Consider the following 21,950-nt stretch of genomic DNA (forward strand, 5'->3'; position numbering starts at 1 on the left):
TAATCGAGACAGCTTGAGTCGAAAGAAGTTTTGTTCTATAGAGTTTCTAAGCTGAAAGATGCCCTTAGTCACTCAATAGCAGTTTTTCACAATATTCAAAACAACAAACAATAAAAAATGAATCTTTCGGGTAAGAAACACCGCAGCAAATAGCTCAAAGCTATACGCTGCCATTGGTGGGAAACTAACTAATCATTGTAGATAACTTAGCTTATATTACTAATAACATAGCTGGAAAATTGCCAGAAAATTGCCGCAAATGCTTAATAGATCTGTAGTCTGAAAAACAAGATAAAAATTGACAGACCAAAAAGGAAACTTATTCTTTTCATTAAGGGCCGAGATTTGAGATTTTGATTAGGAACCTGTATTACTTATTGCTGCTTCCATTAGCTGCTAGTAAATAATCTTCAATTAGAGTGACAAGCACTCATTTGACCTTATCTCTTTGAATTAAAGCAAAGAAAAGTCAATTTCAGAAAGAGGAAGTCATTTTTATGAGTGCTTAAGTCACATGTGACCAAGAATTTAATCACGCGAATGAACAAAAAAAAACTCGCTCCACTAAGAGTTAACAATGGCGTCACACACGCAATTGATTTGAAATTGTATGAACTAGTGAACAAAAAGCTGATTTGAAGTTTTTGTGACGTCATATGGTTGTAAAAAAATCTTGACGAAGAAATAAAAAAAATAGCAGGACAAGTCCTGACGTACAATTCAAAGAATTTTCTTTGACTTAAAAAACTAGACCTAGAACGGACTAGAGTCAATTGGGAAAACCAATTCTAAAAAAAAATCAGATCAAAAAATAAAAAGAAAAACAGAAAACCAATGTCAAAAGGCCGCATGTGAACAAAAAACCACTAGCCAGAAAAGGAAATTGGTTCAAACGAAAAATTAGGCCTAGAATTAACTATGAATGGATTAGAAAAACCATTTAAAAGAAAATCTGATACAAAAAAACTGAAAACATACCCGGCAGATTGCCGGAAAATAGCCGCCGTTGATTCTCATAACTCTATTGGGATTGAAAGAAAAGAAAATATCAACGAAATTGATTTTTGCATAAAAACATTTTTAAGTGCGATTTATTTTGATGTCATTTCGTAATTTAACATACTCCTGTCTATAGAGGCTACAGGGTCTAGTAATAATACCAATAAGCATTATCAGTAGTAACTAAAATTTATGAGAACAAAGTTCAAGTACCGGGCATCTAAAAATCGGCTCTATGAGTTTATCCCATTTCTATTTCTGATTTTAATTTTTTTTACCCTGACTCTCTTCATTTTGAATTGCTTTGCTGAGCAGCTGCTGTTTAAAAGGACGTTGAGCATAAAGACAGAAGAGTGCAGCTAGCCTAGAGAAGTCAAAAAGATTCACGCAAAATGTCGAAAAAGCGGCAAAATGTGTAAAGCGAAAAAAGTTCAACGAAGTAAAAAAAAGGAGCGCTAAAATAGCCGGCTGTGAAGATGACGGCGGCTAATAAAAACAGTAGAAATCAAAGTGAATTTGCCGCATGTGAACAAACAAAGCTGGCATGTTGCCAGAAAAAAGCCGCAATAGCTTCGTAGATATAGTCTCAGAAAAAAAAAGTTAAAAAGATAGACCAAAAAATTCGTCTTTTCTTTGAATGCTGATATGTTATACTTTGATTGAAAATCTGTATAAGTTTTTGCTGCATCTATCAGCTGCTCTCAAATACCCTTCAATTAAAGTGACATTTGACCTTATCTCATTGAATTAAAGTAAAAAGAAGTCAATTTCAAAGTGAGGAAGTCATTTTTGTGAGGTAAGTCAAGTGTGACCAAAATCTTAATCACGCAAAAGAACTCGCTCCAATAAGAGCGAAAAATGACGTCACGCACGCACTTCAGTTGAAATTGCATGAACGAATAAACAAAAAGCAGATTTGAAATGGTTGTGACGTCGTATGGTCGTAACAAAAATCTGGACGACAAAATAAAAAACCAAGAGAAGGCCAATAATAGCCCCAGCTATCGCTGTGCGGCTATTAAAAAACCACTACCGATAAAGCGAATTTTTGTTCAAACACCGTATTATTTTAAAATTAGAGCGAAGAAATTTCACGCCGCAAAACCACTCGCTTTTTCGCTCCACTTCCTCTTTCGGCGTGAGCAAAATCACTACTCCAATTTGACTTCAAAAATCATGAAATTGCGTGAACAGAACCCCAAAAAGACAGCGCCCCAATACAATTCAAATTCTTTGAATTGTAAAAAACCAAGAGACGGCGAATAATAGCCTCAGCTATCGCTTCGCGGCTATTAATAAGAACTTGACAAAAGTTTAATTAATAACGCACTAATTTGATTAGAATTATGAATTAGCTTGTACAATTACGCTAGTGAGTCCATAATATCATTGTTAATCTAAGCTAAGAAGCTCTCCAGTTCTGAACAAAGTTTAGTCAAAATCGGATCCGTCATCTTGATGTAAGGATCTGTCCGTTTCCAAAGCTGTCTCCTCGACGTACTCATTTGACGGGACATCTGGCTCAGCACTTTCACTTTTAACCAAGAATTTATTATTGACAATTTTAGCCAGCGGAATTTGTTCTGTTCCATGTTTGCTTGTATTGTGTATGTCGTCAATTGGAGTTATGGTTCCAGGAGTCGGAATGGTATCTTGCTCATCTTCAATTGTATCAAAGTAGTCACCTGATCCTGAAGCGGTCGGGTCAATCCGTTCAACTTGTTCTCCGCTTGGCTCAATGTATTCAATGTTCGTGGGAATATTTCTACCATTGGGCGGATTTACATCATATATTGATTGGATGTCAACTGGATACGAATTAGGAGCTTGGCCTGGGTGCGGGCATGGAAAAACCCGGTTCATATTGGCATTGGGGTCAAATAGCGCGGTTTCGTCTATTTCATTGCCGACTTCCATGTAGTTAGACACAGCTTCTGGCTTTATGTAGGTACCATCTCCGGGACTCATTTGATGGGACTCATTTGGTCTAAAACGTAGGTAGTTCGCATGATATTCACCATGGATAACAGAGGATACATTTCAGTTGAAGTTAGATATACGGGATCACCGATACAAGGATTACACATACTGTACGTTCGCGATAGCTGTTTACTATGTAAATAAAGGATTGAATTAAATATTGAATTGAATGTCTTTTGAATCAAGAGAAATTAGTAGCTAAACAAAGCGAGTGAATTTTTAGCGGGAAAATTTGCGTGTGTTTACACAATTGAACAATATCAGCCTTAGCGAGTAACATCAAAAGTCATTACATGCGTTGAGTAATTTATATGTTTATACATTGCCGCCCCCGTTGATGTCTGGCATCAAAAATAATATAAATGAAATATTACTTCAGATCATATGTCAGTTTTTGATAGCATCAACCGCTATTCAATCTTGTATCACAAAAAGAATCATATTTGGACCAAGTTTAGTCCTTGCGAAGTGAGGCTTGTAAGAATCCAACTTCCAGTTGTAAAGTCTTCCCGTGTCCGGGTGCACAGGTACCGAAAGTGTGCTCGTGGGAGGGACGGCAGGCGGGATCGAGTTGGCTCCTTTCTGCAGGACCATTTTCCAGAGCTTCTGGATTGAGGTTAGCTTGTGTTGATTGGTATCTTTCTGAGTTTTACTATGGGTCTGTTTGAGAATTTGCCATTTCCTGTTTTTATTTTGGCTACTCTGACCAAATTGTCATTTCCTGTATATGTTTCATGCACAATTCCCAGAGGCCATGATAAGGGAGGACTGTTGTCATCTGTGATGTACACTAAATCTCCTTTTGTCAGGTTTTGCTTTTCGGCCATGTTTTTTTGACCTGGTCTGCAACTGGGATAAATATTCAGTTGTCCATTTCTTCCAAAATTCTGCTATGAGTTTCTGCAAGTATTGAAAGCGCTTATTTGGATCTTCCTCATCTTTTGTTTTTGGGATTGGGGAAACAACCAAAGGCAATTGATGATTATGAAAGCCGGTTAATAGCATAGCAGGGTTTAAGGGATAACTGTCTTTTGCATCATCTGAGACAACTGTGAGCGGTCTCGAGTTAAGTACAGCTTCGACTTGGCATAGCATTGTATACACTTCATCCAAATAGAGGTTAGCTGTTGTTCCGATTGTTTTGAACAGCAGAAGCTTCATCGATTTGACTCCTGCTTCCCATAGTCCACCAAAATGTGAAGCTTTGGCTGGAATTGTTGACCAGTTGATGCCTAAATCTAGAACAGCTTGAGGTAAACAATCAGTTCCGTATTTCTCTCTCAGTATCCTTTTGAGTTTTATGAGATCATTCAATGATCCTATAAAGTTTGTACCATTGTCTGAAAATATGCGTGCTGGGCATCCTCGTCGAGAAATGAACCGTCTGATAGCTTTCATGCATTCCTGTGTATTCAGTGCCTTAGTGACATCCAAATGAATGGCTTTTGTAACGAAGCATACGAAGACTACCAAATAACATTTGGCTTCAGTCTTGTCACATCTGTAAGGCATTGGACCGGCGAAGTCTATGCCCACGTTACTGAATGGTGGAGCTGGGTTGACTCGTTCTTGTGGTAGGTCGCCTAAGAGTTGAGAGAGGTTACGGCCTTTAAACCGAAAACATGTGATGCAGTTTCCAACTATAGACCTTGTCAGCGTTTTCACTCGAATTATCCAGAACTTCTGACGCGTATGAACAACTGTTGCGTTTACGCCTGAATGTAACACTCGCTGATGACTGTCAAGTACGATTAACCTCGAAAGATGATTTTTGTAAGGCAAAATTGATTGAAATTTGGCAGATTCATTCAAGCAATCTGCTGCTACTAGACGTCCACCAACCTTTAAAACTCATCTATGAAGGGACAAAGTTGAAGGATTCTCGATTTTCGGCTTATGCTTTGGCTTTTCTGCAATTTGTCTATTTCATCAATATAGTTTTGCTTCTGCACATCTCTAACAAGCATATTTAATGCTTGTCGCTTGAATTCTTTTCTCTCGATTGGCTTTTTAAGCAAAATATAAGCAAACTTTAGAACTTGCTTTGCTACTCTTATTGCTTTGTCGAGACTTCCGTAACGTTCAATAGGGAATAATTGGTCGATATGGTGATTCGACTGCTCTATGTTTTGATCATTGAGCGGGTCGTTTTCCTCCCCCACAGGTTCGGGAATAGTGCCCGAATCTATTGTTAATATTTGGCTCCGCACTACTTCCTTCTTTACTTCTGTTGATTGAAGAATTTCTGGTTGTTTTGGGATAGTCAGCTTTCTATCAGAGAGCCATTGTGGGCCTTCCCACCACATTCTAAGGGATGAAAGCTGTTTTGCTGGCACCGGGCGCGTAGTATGATCGGCCGGAATTTCTTCTGTCGGCACGTATCGCCATTTTTCTGGTTGAATTATTTGTTGGACTTTGGCCACACGGTTTGCTATGAATGTTGAGAATCTGCTAGGGGTAGAATTAATCCAAGCTAAGGCAACTGTTGAATCACTCCAAGCATATATTTCAGTTGTAAATCCATTTTGGTTTACCGTTGTCTGAACTGTTTGTATCATCTGCGCTCCTAGAACCATTGAGCACAGTTCAAGTCTCGGTATGCTGAGTGTTTTTCTGGGCGCTAATCTGGACTTGGAACATAGCAAGGTAGACTTGGTCTGAGATGCTCCCAGTGATCGGGCATATATAGCGGCTCCGTACGCTTTTTCAGAAGCATCGCAAAATAAGTGAAGTTGCATTTTTTCAATAGCGAAGTTGGCCACAAAGCGTGGTATACGTAGCTCAGATAGATGATGTAATCCAATCATCCAAGCTTTAAATTGGTCAGTTATGGTTGCCCCAACATCATCATCCCATCCAATTTCATGTTCCCAAGTCATTTGGAAAAGAATTTTGCATTGAAGCGTTACTGGTGTTAGGAGACCGATAGGGTCAAATATTTTACCCATATTGCTAGATATTGCTCTTCTGGTGGTTATATGTACATTTTCAGGATAGGGCAAGTTGCTGTTAACTGAATCTATCAACATTCTGTTGTTAGATGAAGTAAAAGTTGATTTTTTACCTTCTTTATTTTGACCAGTTTTTTGATTCGGCTGCGGCTTTGGCGTTCTTTTGTCGAACATAGGTTTGTTGGACCTGGAATCTTTTTGATCGAAAAGTTTCGGGCATGGTTCAGTTTTCGAATGGTGTTGTTTTTCACTACCAAATTTTTCATTTTTTGCAAAAATTTTGTCCCCAAACGTGACCACTAATTTTTGTTTTTCGGTTTTTTGGTTTTCTGTGTTTGAGTAGTTATTTTCAGGTTCTGAAAGTTCGGATGGCTTCGGGCAGCTATCAGTATCTGAGGCAACATCTCGGATATCGCCAATGGGCGTTTTTTGCAGATTTTTGTCGACACCAGTTTTGACCGTTTTTTCGCCTTTTTGTGGGATTTTTGATGTTTTTTCTTGATTAAACCCTGTTAAAAATTGCATTGAATTAATCGGGCAAACATGGGGAGTTGCATGATTAGAAGCGTGGGAGTCCAATAAATGGATTTCCTTTAGTTTTTTACAGTCAAGGTTGACCACTAATTGTGGAAAATCCGATTTTTGAAACTCGTCAAGTTCGACTGATGGACACTCAATAACTGTTTCTTCGTGTTCGGGCAGATTCATTGTAACAACGCTGCACTGAATTTTGGGTCTATTGAAATAGAAAGTGTCGGTTTTGGGCTGCCAGTTGAGACCGAGAGTTTTGATGGTGTGGTCATGTTCACCGATGAAAAGATCTTTATTTTCTTGTAGATCCGGGGAAATGGCTTCCATAACCTCATGTGAGTTGCTTGCCCACTTGCGAATAGACATCCCAATGAGTTCTAGAGTAGTTGTAATGTCCTTGAACAGGCCAATGACTTGCTCTTTTGTGTCACCGCCACCAAGAAGGTCATCAACATAAAATGAGTTGAGTAATGAATTTTTGCAATGAATTGATGGAGCATCTTTTGCTGTATCACGTAGTGCCCTGATAGCGTGGTATGAACTAGAAGAAACGCCGTATATGACTCGTGTCATACGGTACTTCTTTATTGGTTGCTTTTGACTACTTCGCCAATACATCTGATGAAAGTTACGGTCCTTTTCGTTTAGTTCGATTTGGCGGTACATTTTTGTGATATCACCTGATAAAGCAATGCGATGGAGACGAAATTGAATCAGTATCTCAAAAAGGTCGGGCTGCTGTTTTGGACCAACCAGGAGACAATCGTTGAGACTTCTTCCGTTCGTTGTTTTTGCTGATGCGTTGAAAACTGCTCTGCATTTTGTAGTCGTAGAGCTTGATTTCACAAAGTGTTTCTCGGGTGGCAGATTATGGTCGCTTTCAGGCACTGGTTCTAAATGTCCTGTCTCAATCATCTCTTGAAAGAATTCTGTGTATTGAGTTTGGGCATCTGCGTTTCGTGAAAGCTTGTTTTCGTTAACCAAAAATTGTCTGAGCGCTTTTCGAGATGATTCTCCAATGTCGGGCAACCATTCCTGACTGTCTGGATCAAAAATGGCTTCATGTTGGTCAATTGGTAGTCGAACTTGAGGCCTTCCATTTTGGCCATATGTTGTTGTCGTGTCATAGTGATTAATGCAAACCAATTCTTTGGGAGTGAACATGGCTGGAGGAAGTGCTGGAACATCTTCGATTTCCCAAAATTTGGCAAAGGACTTGATTTCGTTGTCAAGGAGGCATATTGCATTCGACTTTACATCAGGTTTGTTTGCTGATTCTAGGTTAGCTAATCCTGAAACTGTCCAGCCTAGCGTAGTTTCTGTGAGGCATAAGGAACCTTGTTTCAGTATTCGTCCTTTTATTATCTGTGTGTATGCAGAAATACCGAGTAGTATGTCTATTTCGCCTGGTTGCCAAAATTGATCATCAGCCAAATTATAATTGACCAAGTCTGCGTAGTCAGTCTCTGAAAGGGGCTGATTAGGATTTTCACTGGCTGTAATTGTCTTCAGCACTACGCAGTTGAGAGTAATATTTTCCCCTGTTTTGGGAATAATTTCAAGTTTGAGAGAACCGTCAACTGGCATTGAGTCTTTCTGATTGACCCCTATGATTCTTTCATTGGAAGGTTTTGGTTCTAATCCCAGTGTCTTGCAGGCTTTTACTGTAACTGCATTGATATGAGCTCCTGTGTCTAACAATGCTCTTAGATTGTGTACTTGTTTGTTTCTACCAATTACTTGAACACGAGCAGTTGGTAAAATAGTCATTTGGGAAGATTTTTGAGTCAAATTACAAGCATGTGTGCCTGGTGTAGCATTGAAAGCCTCATGTAAAAATGTATGATGCTTACCCTGGCATGTTTTGCATCTAGACTGTGACGAACATTGGTCACTTTCGTGATTGAATCTCAAGCAATTTTGACAGGACTTACTGGCGGCTATGGCAGACTGCTTATCTTTTGCTGAAAGGCCCTTGAATTTTGAGCAAGCCCACGGCGCATGGCATTCCTTGCATTGAGTCACGACACACGGATGTTTGAAGCCTTGCTTCGATCGCTCATCCCGTCCAGTGACGTGCAGTTGTTTGGGGGGAATGGGATCGTTTAGCATTTCCATCGATCTTACCCTGTTGTCAAGAAAGGTCATCAGTTCGTCAAATTTGAGACATTCAGTGCCTTCATTTTTGAGTTCCCATGCTTTCTGAGAGTCGATATCCAATTTTGTGAAAAGAAGATAGTGCCACATGTCGTTATCAACTTGTCGGCCAAGTGAGTGAATCGACTGAGTTACTTCATTGAAAGTACTGTGTAGCAGACGGAGTTGGTACTTGCTTTCTCCTCTCACAGGCTTGAAATCAACAGCCCTAGCTTGCAATGTGCGTAGAATTATGCGATCGTTTTTGTATCGCTGCTCGAGTAGATTTCTTGCAGTCTCGTAGTTACTGTCAGTTGATGATAGGCTTTTTATTAGTTTTTCAGGGGGACCTGATAAGCAACTTTTCAGATAAACAAGTCGCTGGCTGTTTGACAATTTCGTGTTGAGGTGCACGGCTGTATCGAATTGATCGATAAAGGCTATCCAGTCAGTGAATTTGCCATCGAATTTGGGTAGCTGTATCTGTGGTAGCTTTGCAACATGCGGCTGGTGCTGTGTTGCATCTCCGAAAGACGTATTCATAGTCACGTTTTCGTCCACCTTTTCCAGCTCAAATTTGTCTATGGCTTTTCCCATTTGAAATAGTTTCTTGCGGACTACTGTGTGCTTGTCTTGAACCAGATCGAATTCTGTATCGTAATGATCGTCCTGCACTGTTTCCAAATAGGATTCGTCTAGTTGCTGTTGAATTTTGAAGCATTCAGTAGCTTCGGAGAGGGCCAATCTGAGCTCGTCTTCGTTAAATGGCTGGCTAAGTCTATCCCATTCATCAAAGATCTTGTTGAGCTGTCGTGAATTGGCACGCCTCCTTCTGGAACTTGTCTCTGTAGACGCTGCTTGGCTCATTTTGTCGGCGGACCAGAATAATGTACGTTCGCGATAGCTGTTTACTATGTAAATAAAGGATTGAATTAAATATTGAATTGAATGTCTTTTGAATCAAGAGAAATTAGTAGCTAAACAAAGCGAGTGAATTTTTAGCGGGAAAATTTGCGTGTGTTTACACAATTGAACAAAATCAGCCTTAGCGAGTAACATCAAAAGTCATTACATGCGTTGAGTAATTTATATGTTTATACAGTAACAGTGTGTGGAATACTCAGTCTTCCAAATAACAGAGCAGAAAAGCCAGAACAGAAACCTATCAACTAAGATAAATCACGATTGACATATAAGAGGCAAGTAGACACAGGCAAAAACATCAATAGTGATTAAGATTCTGGATGGTGAGATCAGCAGAATCAACATTGGCATGACACAAGAAACCAGCTTCAAGCTAGATTTACTGGCAAATGATTTCAGAAAAAACATTACAAATTAATTTAGTTGAAAAATATTGCGAGTCTTATTTTTATTATACTTTAGACAAATATATTCAGAGCGAAGCCAACAAAAAACTAACTTGCAGGTTAGGAGAAAACGGCTTTGACATATTATAGGCAAACAGAAGCAAGAATATGACAACTGAAATAAAAATTAGCAAAAATTCTTGGAGCTAGAGCCAGAAACAATTTTCCGCTGCCAAAATCTGATCAATACCTTACGCGAAAGCCACTAACAAATTTCTTTGGCCCATTATCGAAATAAAACTCATGATTCGACAAGAAATTTCAAAAAAAGAGTCCATTTAGGAAAGGTCAAGTCCATTTATGAAAAACCCAAAACACTGTAAAAAGTAACCTTTTCACCTTCAATTTGGGCCTTCCTTGCAACTTCACGAAACTAAGCACCTATAGACAGCCAAAGCCAGCTTCCGGACTCTAAGAGAAATTAATTCTCACTGGCCTCTACCTGTTATCCCATTGTGAAAAATACATCAAAAACATATGTGATCACATTTTTCAAGATAGAGCACCTATGCAATTCAAACTCTTCAGATTTTTTTTTAAAAAAAGAGAGTGATCAAGTAATAGCCATTGGGAGGCTGATGGCGGCCATGAACTAAACAGCTTATCTTACTTAGCATTCTTAAGTCACGATATTTTTGCCCAATGCTCTACGTTCTATTGCTGAAAACTGGTGAAAATGACAAATCAAATACATGCCAAACAATTGCCAGAAAACACCTGCTATTGATTCCCATGACCATGACTAAAACGAGAACAGGAAAATTGATTGTTTTACAAAAAGAAATGACGGACGTGCAAGCTATTTTGATTTGATTTTGTAGTTAAGCATTTTCCGGTTTCTTGAACAGAAGATACATGGACTAGTGTTATGAGCAATAAGCAACATAGCTGGCAGAATGCCAGAAAATAACCGCAATAGCTTCGTAGATCTGCATTCTCAAAAAGATAGTAGTAAAACAAAAGAATTTTTTTTAATTAAAAGCTGAGATTTTATATTTTGATTAACAATCTGTAACGAATCAGACGCCTTCAATTAACCCTCAATTAGAATGACCCACACACAACTACTTGACCTTATCTCTTTGAAATAAAGTAAAAAAAATCAATTTGAGAGCCAGGAAGTCATTTCTGAGAGTGAGGTAACTCACGTGAGACCAAAAACTTTATCACGCGAATAAACAAAAACTCGCTCCACTAAGAGTGAAAAATAACGTCACACACGCATTTCAATTGAAATTGCTGGAACGAAGGAACAAAAAGTAGATTTGAAGTGGTTGTGACGTCATATGATCGTAACAAAAGTCTTGACGACGAAAACAGAAACATAGCAGGACAAGCCCTGACCAACAATTCGAAGAATTTTCATTGACTAAACAAAAAACTAGACCTAGAGTGGACTATGAATTGCTTGGAAAAACCATTTACAAACAATTCATAAAAAAACCGAAAAAACAGTAAAATCCTATCAAAGAATCAAAACATTTATAAAGTGCAAACTATTTTGATTTCATTTTGTAGGTAAACATACTCTTGTTTCTTCATGAGCTGATCATACGAGAAAAAGGGCTAGCATCATTACCACGAATAAGAGTTAGAGATGGTAACTAAGACTTATAAGAACAAATTTCAAGTAGCGGTCATCTAAAGTTGTGCTTTATGGGTTTATCCCATTTCAGTTTTGATTTCGTTTTTCGGTACTGATTCAGTTCAAATTAGATTGCTTTGTTCAACATATTCTGTTCAAAACAATTTGAGCAGAATGAGCGAACAATGAAACCAGCCTAGAGTTCATGAAGAATGTCATGCAGATGTCAAAAAGAAATCATACAGAATGTTGAACAAGCTGTGAACTAAGATAAAGCAAAACAAAATTTTATCCGACCAGTAAAAACATAGCAGGACAAGTCCTGACACAATTCAAAGAATTTTCATTGACTAAACAAAAGAACAAGACCTAAAATAGACTATGAAGGGAATAGTTGAACCATAGAGAAAAAATCAGATTAAAAAAAATTGAAAAAAATAATGTCGAAATGCCGCACGTGAACAAAAAATCCACAGGCGAAAAAGCAAATTTTTGTTCAAACACTATTTTCTCACTCTACTTTTACACTTTAGCTCCTGTTTCGGCGTGACCAAAATCACTCCTACAATTTGACTTCAAAAATCATGAAAACGTGTGAACAGATCTTAGAAAAAGACAATCCCACAAAACAATTCAAACTCTTTCAATTGTAAAAAATAGGAGCTAAAAAATAGCCTGCTGAGAAAAAGTACGCGGCTTAAAAAGAAAATTAAGTTCTTAAGATTATATTCTTCCAGAAAGGAAACAAAATTTTCAAACAAAACCGACCAACGTGCAGATGTCAAAAAGAAATCATACAGAATGTTGAACAAGCTGTGAACTAAGATAAAGCAAAACAAAATTTTATCCGACCAGTAAAAACATAGCAGGACAAGTCCTGACACAATTCAAAGAATTTTCATTGACTAAACAAAAGAACAAGACCTAAAATAGACTATGAAGGGAATAGTTGAACCATAGAGAAAAAATCAGATTAAAAAAAATCGAAAAAAATAATGTCGAAATGCCGCACGTGAACAAAAAATCCACAGGCGAAAAAGCAAATTTTTGTTCAAACACTATTTTCTCACTCTACTTTTACACTCTAGCTCCTGTTTCGGCGTGACCAAAATCACTCCTACAATTTGACTTCAAAAATCATGAAAACGTGTGAACAGATCTTAGAAACAGACAATCCCACAAAACAATTCAAACTCTTTCAATTGTAAAAAATAGGAGCTAAAAAATAGCCTGCTGAGAAAAAGTACGCGGCTTAAAAAGAAAATTAAGTTCTTAAGATTATATTCTTCCAGAAAGGAAACAAAATTTTCAAACAAAACCGACCAACGTCGGAAAATTTGCTCTCAAATGACATGTGGGAGCACAAATCTATTGCAGCCTGAGGGGCGGGGGGGGGGGGGGGTAAATGGTTGTACTAAATCTACTGAGAAGGATGTCAAATAACGTCATTAGAGGTTATAAAGACCTAAAAGAACTTTCAGCAGTGAACTTCCGCCAATGGAGTTCAGCTGCTTGAAATGTTGAATGAGAGAAAAATTTAGATCGCTCAAGACTCAAAATATCAAGGGTGCAAAAATCACTCGAAATATAAAAACAGTCAAGCAAAACTTTTGCACAAAGACCAACAAGATTACAATAAATTCTTCAAACATCGAGAGCAATTAAACAAAAGCAATAAAGAATACAATTAAATTTGAACCAGAAGCAAAACAGACACAATCAAGCAGAAAACTAAACATACCCGGCAGATTGCTGGAAAATAGCTTCCGCTGATTCCATAACAATGATTGGGATTGAAAGAAAAAAAAATGAAAAAATTATTTTCGTACAATCAATATTAAAGTGCGAACTATTTTGATGCCATTTTGGAGCAGAACATTCTCCCGATTCGTAGTGAGACCACACAGTGGCTAGCATTAAAAACATTAAGCATTAGAGATGCAACGGGCATATAAAATTGGGCTTTATGGGTTTATCCCGGTTCTATTTCTGATTTCGTTTTTTTGATACTGACTCTGTTCATTTCGAATTGCTTTGCTGAGAAACTGCTGTCTAAAAACACTATTAGCAGAAAAAGAGAAGAGCAAAACTAGCCTAGAGAAGTCAAAAAGATTTCACGCTAACTGTCGAAAAGGCGGCAAAACGAGGTAAAGCGAAAAATATCATTCGAAGAAATAAAAAACGCAGCAGGACAAGTCCGGACGTACCATTCAAATAATTTTCATTGACTAAACAAAGTACTAGACCTAGAACGGACTATGAGTGAATTAGGAAAACTATATCTAAAAAAAATCAGATAAAAAAAGTAATAGAAAATCGATGTCAAAATGCTGCTAGCGTGAACAAAAAGCCACTAGCAAGAAATGCCAATTTGATTCTAACAAAAAACAAGTCCTAGAATTAATTACAAATGGATTTGGAAAACCATTTGGAAAAAATCCGATAGAAAAAACAGTCAAAATCAAAGTGAAATTGCCGCTTGTGAACACATAAATGGCAGACTGCCAGAAAATAGCCGCAATAGCTTTGTAGATCTGCAGTCTCAAAAAAAAACAAGACAGACAAAAAATTCGTCTTTTCATTAAAGGCTCATATGTTATATTTTGAGTTAAAATCTGTATAGGTTTTAGCTGCATCTATTAGCTGCTCTCAAATAACCTTCATTTAGAGTGACACACACCCATTTGACCTAACCTCTCAATTATTAAAGTAAATAAGAGTCAATTCCAAATTTGGAGCAGAACATTCTCCCGATTCGTAGTGAGACCACACAGTGGCTAGCATTAAAAACATTAAGCATTAGAGATGCAACGGGCATATAAAATTGGGCTTTATGGGTTTATCCCGTTCCTATTTCTGATTTCGCTTTTTTTGATACTGACTCTGTTCATTTCGAATTGCTTTGCTGCGAAACTGCTGTCTAAAAACACTATTAGCAGAAAAAGAGAAGAGCAAAACTAGCCTAGAGAAGTCAAAAAGATTTCACGCTAACTGTCGAAAAGGCGGCAAAACGAGGTAAAGCGAAAAATATCATTCGAAGAAATAAAAAACGCAGCAGGACAAGTCCGGACGTACCATTCAAATAATTTTCATTGACTAAACAAAGTACTAGACCTAGAACGGACTATGAGTGAATTAGGAAAACTATATCTAAAAAAATCAAATAAAAAACAAAAGTAATAGAAAATCAATGTCAAAATGCTGCTAGCGAGAACAAAAAGCCACTAGCGAGAAATGTCAATTTGATTCTAACAAAAAACAAGTCCTATAATTAATTACAAATGGATTTGGAAAACCATTTGGAAAAAATCCGATCGAAAAAACAGTCAAAATCAAAGTGAAATTGCCGCATGTGAACACATAGCTGGCAGATTGCCAGAAAATAGCCGCAATAGCTTTGTAGATCTGCAGTCTCAAAAAAAACAAGACAGACAAAAAATTCGTCTTTTCATTAAAGGCTCATATGTTATATTTTGAGTTAAAATCTGTATAGGTTTTAGCTGCATCTATTAGCTGCTCTCAAATAACCTTCATTTAGAGTGACACACACCCATTTGACCTAACCTCTCAATTATTAAAGTAAACAAGAGTCAATTCCAAATTTGGAGCAGAACATTCTCCTGCTTCGTAGTGAGACCACACAGTGGCTACTATCAAAAACATTAAGCATTAGAGATGTAACGGGCATATAAAAATGGGCTTTATGGGTTTATCCCGTTCCTATTTCTGATTTCGCTTTTTTTGATATTGACTCTGTTCATTTCGAATTGCTTTGCTGCGAAACTGCTGTCTAAAAACACTATTAGCAGAAAAAGAGAAGAGCAAAACTAGCCTAGAGAAGTCAAAAAGATTTCACGCTAACTGTCAAAAAGGCGGCAAAACGAGGTAAAGCGAAAAATATCATTCGAAGAAATAAAAAACGCAGCAGGACAAGTCCGGACGTACCATTCAAATAATTTTCATTGACTAAACAAAGTACTAGACCTAGAACGGACTATGAGTGAATTAGGAAAACTATATCTAAAAAAATCAGATAAAAAAAAGTAATAGAAAATCGATGTCAAAATGCTGCTAGCGTGAACAAAAAGCCACTAGCGAGAAATGCCAATTTGATTCTAACAAAAAACAAGTCCTATAATTAATTACAAATGGATTTGGAAAACCATTTGGAAAAAATCCGATCGAAAAAACAGTCAAAATCAAAGTGAAATTGCCGCATGTGAACACATAGCTGGCAGATTGCCAGAAAATAGCCGCAATAGCTTTGTAGATCTGCAGTCTCAAAAAAAACAAGACAGACAAAAAATTCGTCTTTTCATTAAAGGCTCATATGTTATATTTTGAGTTAAAATCTGTATAGGTTTTAGCTGCATCTATTAGCTGCTCTCAAATAACCTTCAATTAGAGTGACACACACCCATTTGACATAACCTCTCAATTATTAAAGTAAATAAGAGTCAATTCCAAATTTGGAGCAGAACATTCTCCTGCTTCGTAGTGAGACCACACAGTGGCTACTATCAAAAACATTAAGCATTAGAGATGTAACGGGCATCTAAAATTGGGCTTTATGGGTTTATCCCGTTTCTATTTCTGATTTCGTTTTTTTTGATACTGACTCTGTTCATTTCGAGGTTATATAGACCTAAAAACACTTTCAGCAGTGCACTTCCGCCAATGGAATTCAGCTGCTTGAAATGTTGAATGAGAGAAATTTAGATTGCTCAAGACGCAAAAAGTCAAGGGTGCAAAAATCACTCGAAATATAAAAACAGTCAAGCAAAACTTTTGCATAAAGACCAACAAGTTTACAATAGCTTCTTCAAACATCGAGAGCAATTAAACAAAAGCAATAAAGAAAACAATTAAATTTGAACCAGAAGCAAAACAGACACAATCAAGCAGAAAACTAAACATACCCGACAGACTGCCGGAAAATAGCCTCCGCTGATTCCATAACAATGATTGGGATTGAAAGAAAAAAGTGAAAAAATTGTTTTCGTACAATCAATTTTAAAGTGCGAACTATTTTGATGTCATTTTGGAGCAAACATTCTCCTGATTCGTAGTGAGACCACACAGTGGCTAGTATTAAAAACATTAAGCATTAGAGATGTAACGGGCATCTAAAATTGGGCTTTATGGGTTTATCCCGGTTCTATTTCTGATTTTGTTTTTTTGATACTGACTCTGTTCATTTCGAATTGCTTTGCTGATAAACTGCTGTCTAAAAACATTATTAGCAGAAAAAGAGAAGAGCAAAACTAGCCTAGAGAAGTCAAAAAGATTTCACGCAAACTGTCGGAAAGGCGGCAAAACGAGGTAAAGCGAAAAATATCATTCGAAGAAATAAAAAACGCAGCAGGACAAGTCCGGACGTACCATTCAAATAATTTTCATTGACTAAACAAAGTACTAGACCTAGAACGGACTATGAGTGAATTAGGAAAACTATATCTAAAAAAAATCAGATAAAAAAAAGTAATAGAAAATCGATGTCAAAATGCTGCTAGCGAGAACAAAAAGCAACTAGCGAGAAATGCCAATTTGATTCTAACAAAAAACAAGTCCTAGAATTAATTACAAATGGATTTGGAAAACCATTTGAAAATCCGATAGAAAAAACAGTCAAAATCAAAGTGAAATTGCCGCATGTGAACACATAGCTGGCAGATTGCCAGAAAATAGCCGCAATAGCTTTGTAGATCTGCAGTCTCAAAAAAAACAAGACAGACAAAAAATTCGTCTTTTCATTAAAGGCTCATATGTTATATTTTGAGTTAAAATCTGTATAGGTTTTAGCTGCATCTATTAGCTGCTCTCAAATAACCTTCAATTAGAGTGACACACACCCATTTGACATAACCTCTCAATTATTAAAGTAAATAAGAGTCAATTCCAAATTTGGAGCAGAACATTCTCCTGCTTCGTAGTGAGACCACACAGTGGCTACTATCAAAAACATTAAGCATTAGAGATGTAACGGGCATCTAAAATTGGGCTTTATGGGTTTATCCCGTTTCTATTTCTGATTTCGTTTTTTTTTATACTGACTCTGTTCATTTCGAGGTTATATAGACCTAAAAACACTTTCAGCAGTGCACTTCCGCCAATGGAATTCAGCTGCTTGAAATGTTGAATGAGAGAAAATTAGATCGCTCAAGACGCAAAAAGTCAAGGGTGCAAAAATCACTCGAAATAAAAAAACAGTCAAGCAAAACTTTTGCATAAAGACCAACAAGTTTACAATAACTTCTTCAAACATCGAGAGCAATTAAACAAAAGCAATAAAGAAAACAATTAAATTTGAACCAGAAGCAAAACAGACACAATCAAGCAGAAAACTAAACATACCCGGCAGACTGCTGGAAAATAGCCTCCGCTGATTCCATAACAATGATTGGGATTGAAAGAAAAAAGTGAAAAAATCGTTTTCGTACAATCAATTTTAAAGTGCGAACTATTTTGATGTCATTTTGGAGCAAAACATTCTCCTGATTCGTAGTGAGGCCACACAGTGGCTAGTATTAAAAACATTAAGCATTAGAGATGTAACGGGCATCTAAAATTGGGATTTATGGGTTTATCCCGGTTCTATTTCTGATTTCGTTTTTTTGATACTGACTCTGTTCATTTCGAATTGCTTTGCTGAGAAACTGCTGTCTAAAAACACTATTAGCAGAAAAAGAGAAGAGCAAAAGTAGCCTAGAGAAGTCAAAAGGATTTCACGCAAACTGTCGAAAAGGCGGCAAAACGAGGTAAAGCGAAAAATATCATTCGAAGAAATAAAAAACGCAGCAGGACAAGTCCGGACGTACAATTCAAAAAATTTTCATTGACTAAACAAAGTACTAGACCTAGAACGGACTATGAGTGAATTAGGAAAACTATATCTAAAAAAAATCAGATAAAAAAGTAATAGAAAATCGATTTCAAAATCCTGCTAGCGAGAACAAAAAGCCACTAGCGAGAAATGCCAATTTGATTCTAACAAAAAACAAGTCCTAGAATTATTTACAAATGAATTTGGAAAACCATTTGGAAAAAATCCGATCAAAAAAACAGTCAAAATCAAAGTAAAATTGCCCCATGTGAACACATAGCTGGCAGATTGCCAGAAAATAGCCGCAATAGCTTTGTAGATCTGCAGTCTCAAAAAAAAACAAGACCGACAAAAAATTCGTCTTTTCATTAAAGGCTCATATGTTATATTTTGAGTTAAAATCTGTATAGGTTTTAGCTGCATCTATTAGCTGCTCTCAAATAACCTTCATTTAGAGTGACACACACCCATTTGACCTAACCTCTCAATTATTAAAGTAAATAAGAGTCAATTCCAAATTTGGAGCAGAACATTCTCCTGCTTCATAGTGAGACCACACAGTGGCTACTATCAAAAACATTAAGCATTAGAGATGTAACGGGCATCTCAAATTGGGCTTTATGGGTTTATCCCGTTTCTATTTCTGATTTCGTTTTTTTTATACTGACTCTGTTCATTTCGAGGTTATATAGACCTAAAAACACTTTCAGCAGTGCACTTCCGCCAATGGAATTCAGCTGCTTGAAATGTTGAATGAGAGAAATTTAGATCACTCAAGACGCAAAAAGTCAAGGGTGCAAAAATCATTCGAAATATAAAAACAGTCAAGCAAAACTTTTGCATAAAGACCAACAAGTTTACAATAACTTCTTCAAACATCGAGAGCAATTAAACAAAAGCAATAAAGAAAACAATTAAATTTGAACCAGAAGCAAAACAGACACAATCAAGCAGAAAACTAAACATACCCGGCAGACTGCTGGAAAATAGCCTCCGCTGATTCCATAACAATGATTGGGGTTGAAAGAAATAAGTGAAAAAAGTGTTTTCGTACAATCAATTTTAAAGTGCGAACTTTTTCGATGTCATTTTGGAGCAAAACATTCTCCTGATTCGTAGTGAGACCACACAGTGGCTAGTATTAAAATCATTAAGCATTAGAGATGTAACGGGCATCTAAAATTGGGCTTTATGGGTTTATCCCGGTTCTATTTCTGATTTCATTTTTTTGATACTGACTCTGTTCATTTCGAATTGCTTTGCTGAGAAAATGCTGTCTAAAAACACTATTAGCAGAAAAAGAGAAGAGCAAAACTAGCCTAGAGAATCAAAAAGATTTCACGCTAACTGTCGAAAAGGCGGCAAAACGAGGTAAAGCGAAAAATATCATTCGAAGAAATAAAAAACGCAGCAGGACAAGTCCGGACGTACAATTCAAATAATTTTCATTGACTAAACAAAGTACTAGGCCTAGAACGGACTATGAGTGAATTAGGAAAACTATATCTAAAAAAAAATCAGATAAAAAAGTAATAGAAAATCGATGTCAAAATCCTGCTAGCGAGAACAAAAAGCCACTAGCGAGAAATGCCAATTTGATTCTAACAAAAAACAAGTCCTAGAATTAATTACAAATGGATTTGGAAAACCATTTGGAAAAAAACCGATCGAAAAAACAGTCAAAATCAAAATGAAATTGCCGCATGTGAACACATAGCTGGCATATTGCCAGAAAATAGCCGCAATAGCTTTATAGATCTGCAGTCTCCAAAAAAAACAAGACAGACTAAAAAATTCGTCTTTTCATTAAAGGCTCATATGTTATATTTTGATTCAAAATCTGTATAAGTTTTAGCTGCATCTATCAGCTGCTCTCAAATAACCTTCATTTAGAGTGACACACACCCATTTGACCTAACCTCTCAAATATTAAAGTAAATAAGAGTCAATTCCAAATTTGGAGCAGAACATTCTCCTGCTTCGTAGTGAGACCACACAGTGGCTACTATCAAAAACATTAAGCATTAGAGATGTAACGGGCATCTAAAATTGGGCTTTATGGGTTTATCCCGTTTCTATTTCTGATTTCGTTTTTTTTTTTGATACTGACTCTGTTCATTTCGAGGTTATATAGACCTAAAAACACTTTCAGCAGTGCACTTCCGCCAATGGAATTCAGCTGCTTGAAATGTTGAATGAGAGAAATTTAGATCACTCAAGACGCAAAAAGTCAAGGGTGCAAAAATCACTCGAAATATAAAAACAGTCAAGCAAAACTTTTGCATAAAGACCAACAAGTTTACAATAACTTCTTCAAACATCGAGAGCAATCAAACAAAAGCAATAAAGAAAACAATTAAATTTGAACCAGAAGCAAAACAGACACAATCAAGCAGAAAACTAAACATACCCGGCAGACTGCTGGAAAATAGCCTCCGCTGATTCCATAACAATGATTGGGGTTGAAAGAAATAAGTGAAAAAAGTGTTTTCGTACAATCAATTTTAAAGTGCGAACTTTTTCGATGTCATTTTGGAGCAAAACATTCTCCTGATTCGTAGTGAGACCACACAGTGGCTAGTATTAAAATCATTAAGCATTAGAGATGTAACGGGCATCTAAAATTGGGCTTTATGGGTTTATCCCGGTTCTATTTCTGATTTCGTTTTTTTGATACTGACTCTGTTCATTTCGAATTGCTTTGCTGAGAAACTGCTGTTTAAAAAAACTATTAGCAGAAAAAAAGAAGAGCAAAACTAGCTTAGAGAAGTCAAAAAGATTTCACGCTAACTGTCGAAAAGGCGGCAAAACGAGGTAAAGCGAAAAATATCATTCGAAGAAATAAAAAACGCAGCAGGACAAGTCCGGACGTACAATTCAAATAGTTTTCATTGACTAAACAAAGTACTAGACCTAGAACGGACTATGAGTGAATTAGGAAAACTATATCTAAAAAAAATCAGATAAAAAAGTAATAGAAAATCGATGTCAAAATCCTGCTAGCGAGAACAAAAAGCCACTAGCGAGAAAAGCCAATTTGATTCTAACAAAAAACAAGTCCTATAATAATTACAAATGGATTTGGAAAACCATTTGGAAAAAATCCGATCGGAAAAACAGTCAAAAACAAAGTGAAATTGCCGCATGTGAACACATAGCTGGCAGATTGCCAGAAAATAGCCGCAATAGCTTTGTAGATCTGCAGTCTCAAAAAAAAAGACAGACTAAAAAATTCGTCTTTTCATTAAAGGCTCATATGTTATATTTTGATTCAAAATCTGTATAAGTTCTAGCTGCATCTATTAGCTGCTCTCAAATAACCTTCATTTAGAGTGACACACACCCATTTGACCTAACCTCTCAAATATTAAAGTAAATAAGAGTCAATTCCAAATTTGGAGCAGAACATTCTCCTGCTTCGTAGTGAGACCACACAGTGGCTACTATCAAAAACATTAAGCATTAGAGATGTAACGGGCATCTAAAATTGGGCTTTATGGGTTTATCCCGGTTCTATTTCTGATTTCGTTTTTTTGATACTGACTCTGTTCATTTCGAATTGCTTTGCTGAGAAA

The 21,950-nt window shown here is 36.8% G+C and overlaps 1 protein-coding gene across 2 annotated transcripts in view; it reads right to left on the bottom strand.

The window, feature by feature from the left end:
* Window positions 1-2,301: 2,301 nt before the first annotated feature.
* The window catches only part of LOC142349502 (uncharacterized), a 188,182-nt gene continuing 168,533 nt past the window's right edge, over window positions 2,302-21,950 (bottom strand). For both annotated transcript variants that reach the window (XM_075401097.1, XM_075401096.1), the window contains one exon: window positions 2,302-2,986. In XM_075401097.1, coding sequence (XP_075257212.1) covers window positions 2,431-2,986 — 556 coding nt within the window. In that variant the 3' untranslated portion in view covers window positions 2,302-2,430. The remainder of the gene's footprint in view (window positions 2,987-21,950) is intronic.

Source organism: Convolutriloba macropyga, chromosome 11 (assembly GCF_964194025.1).
Source record: "Convolutriloba macropyga chromosome 11, txConMacr16.3, whole genome shotgun sequence".
NCBI lineage: Eukaryota > Metazoa > Xenacoelomorpha > Acoela > Convolutidae > Convolutriloba > Convolutriloba macropyga.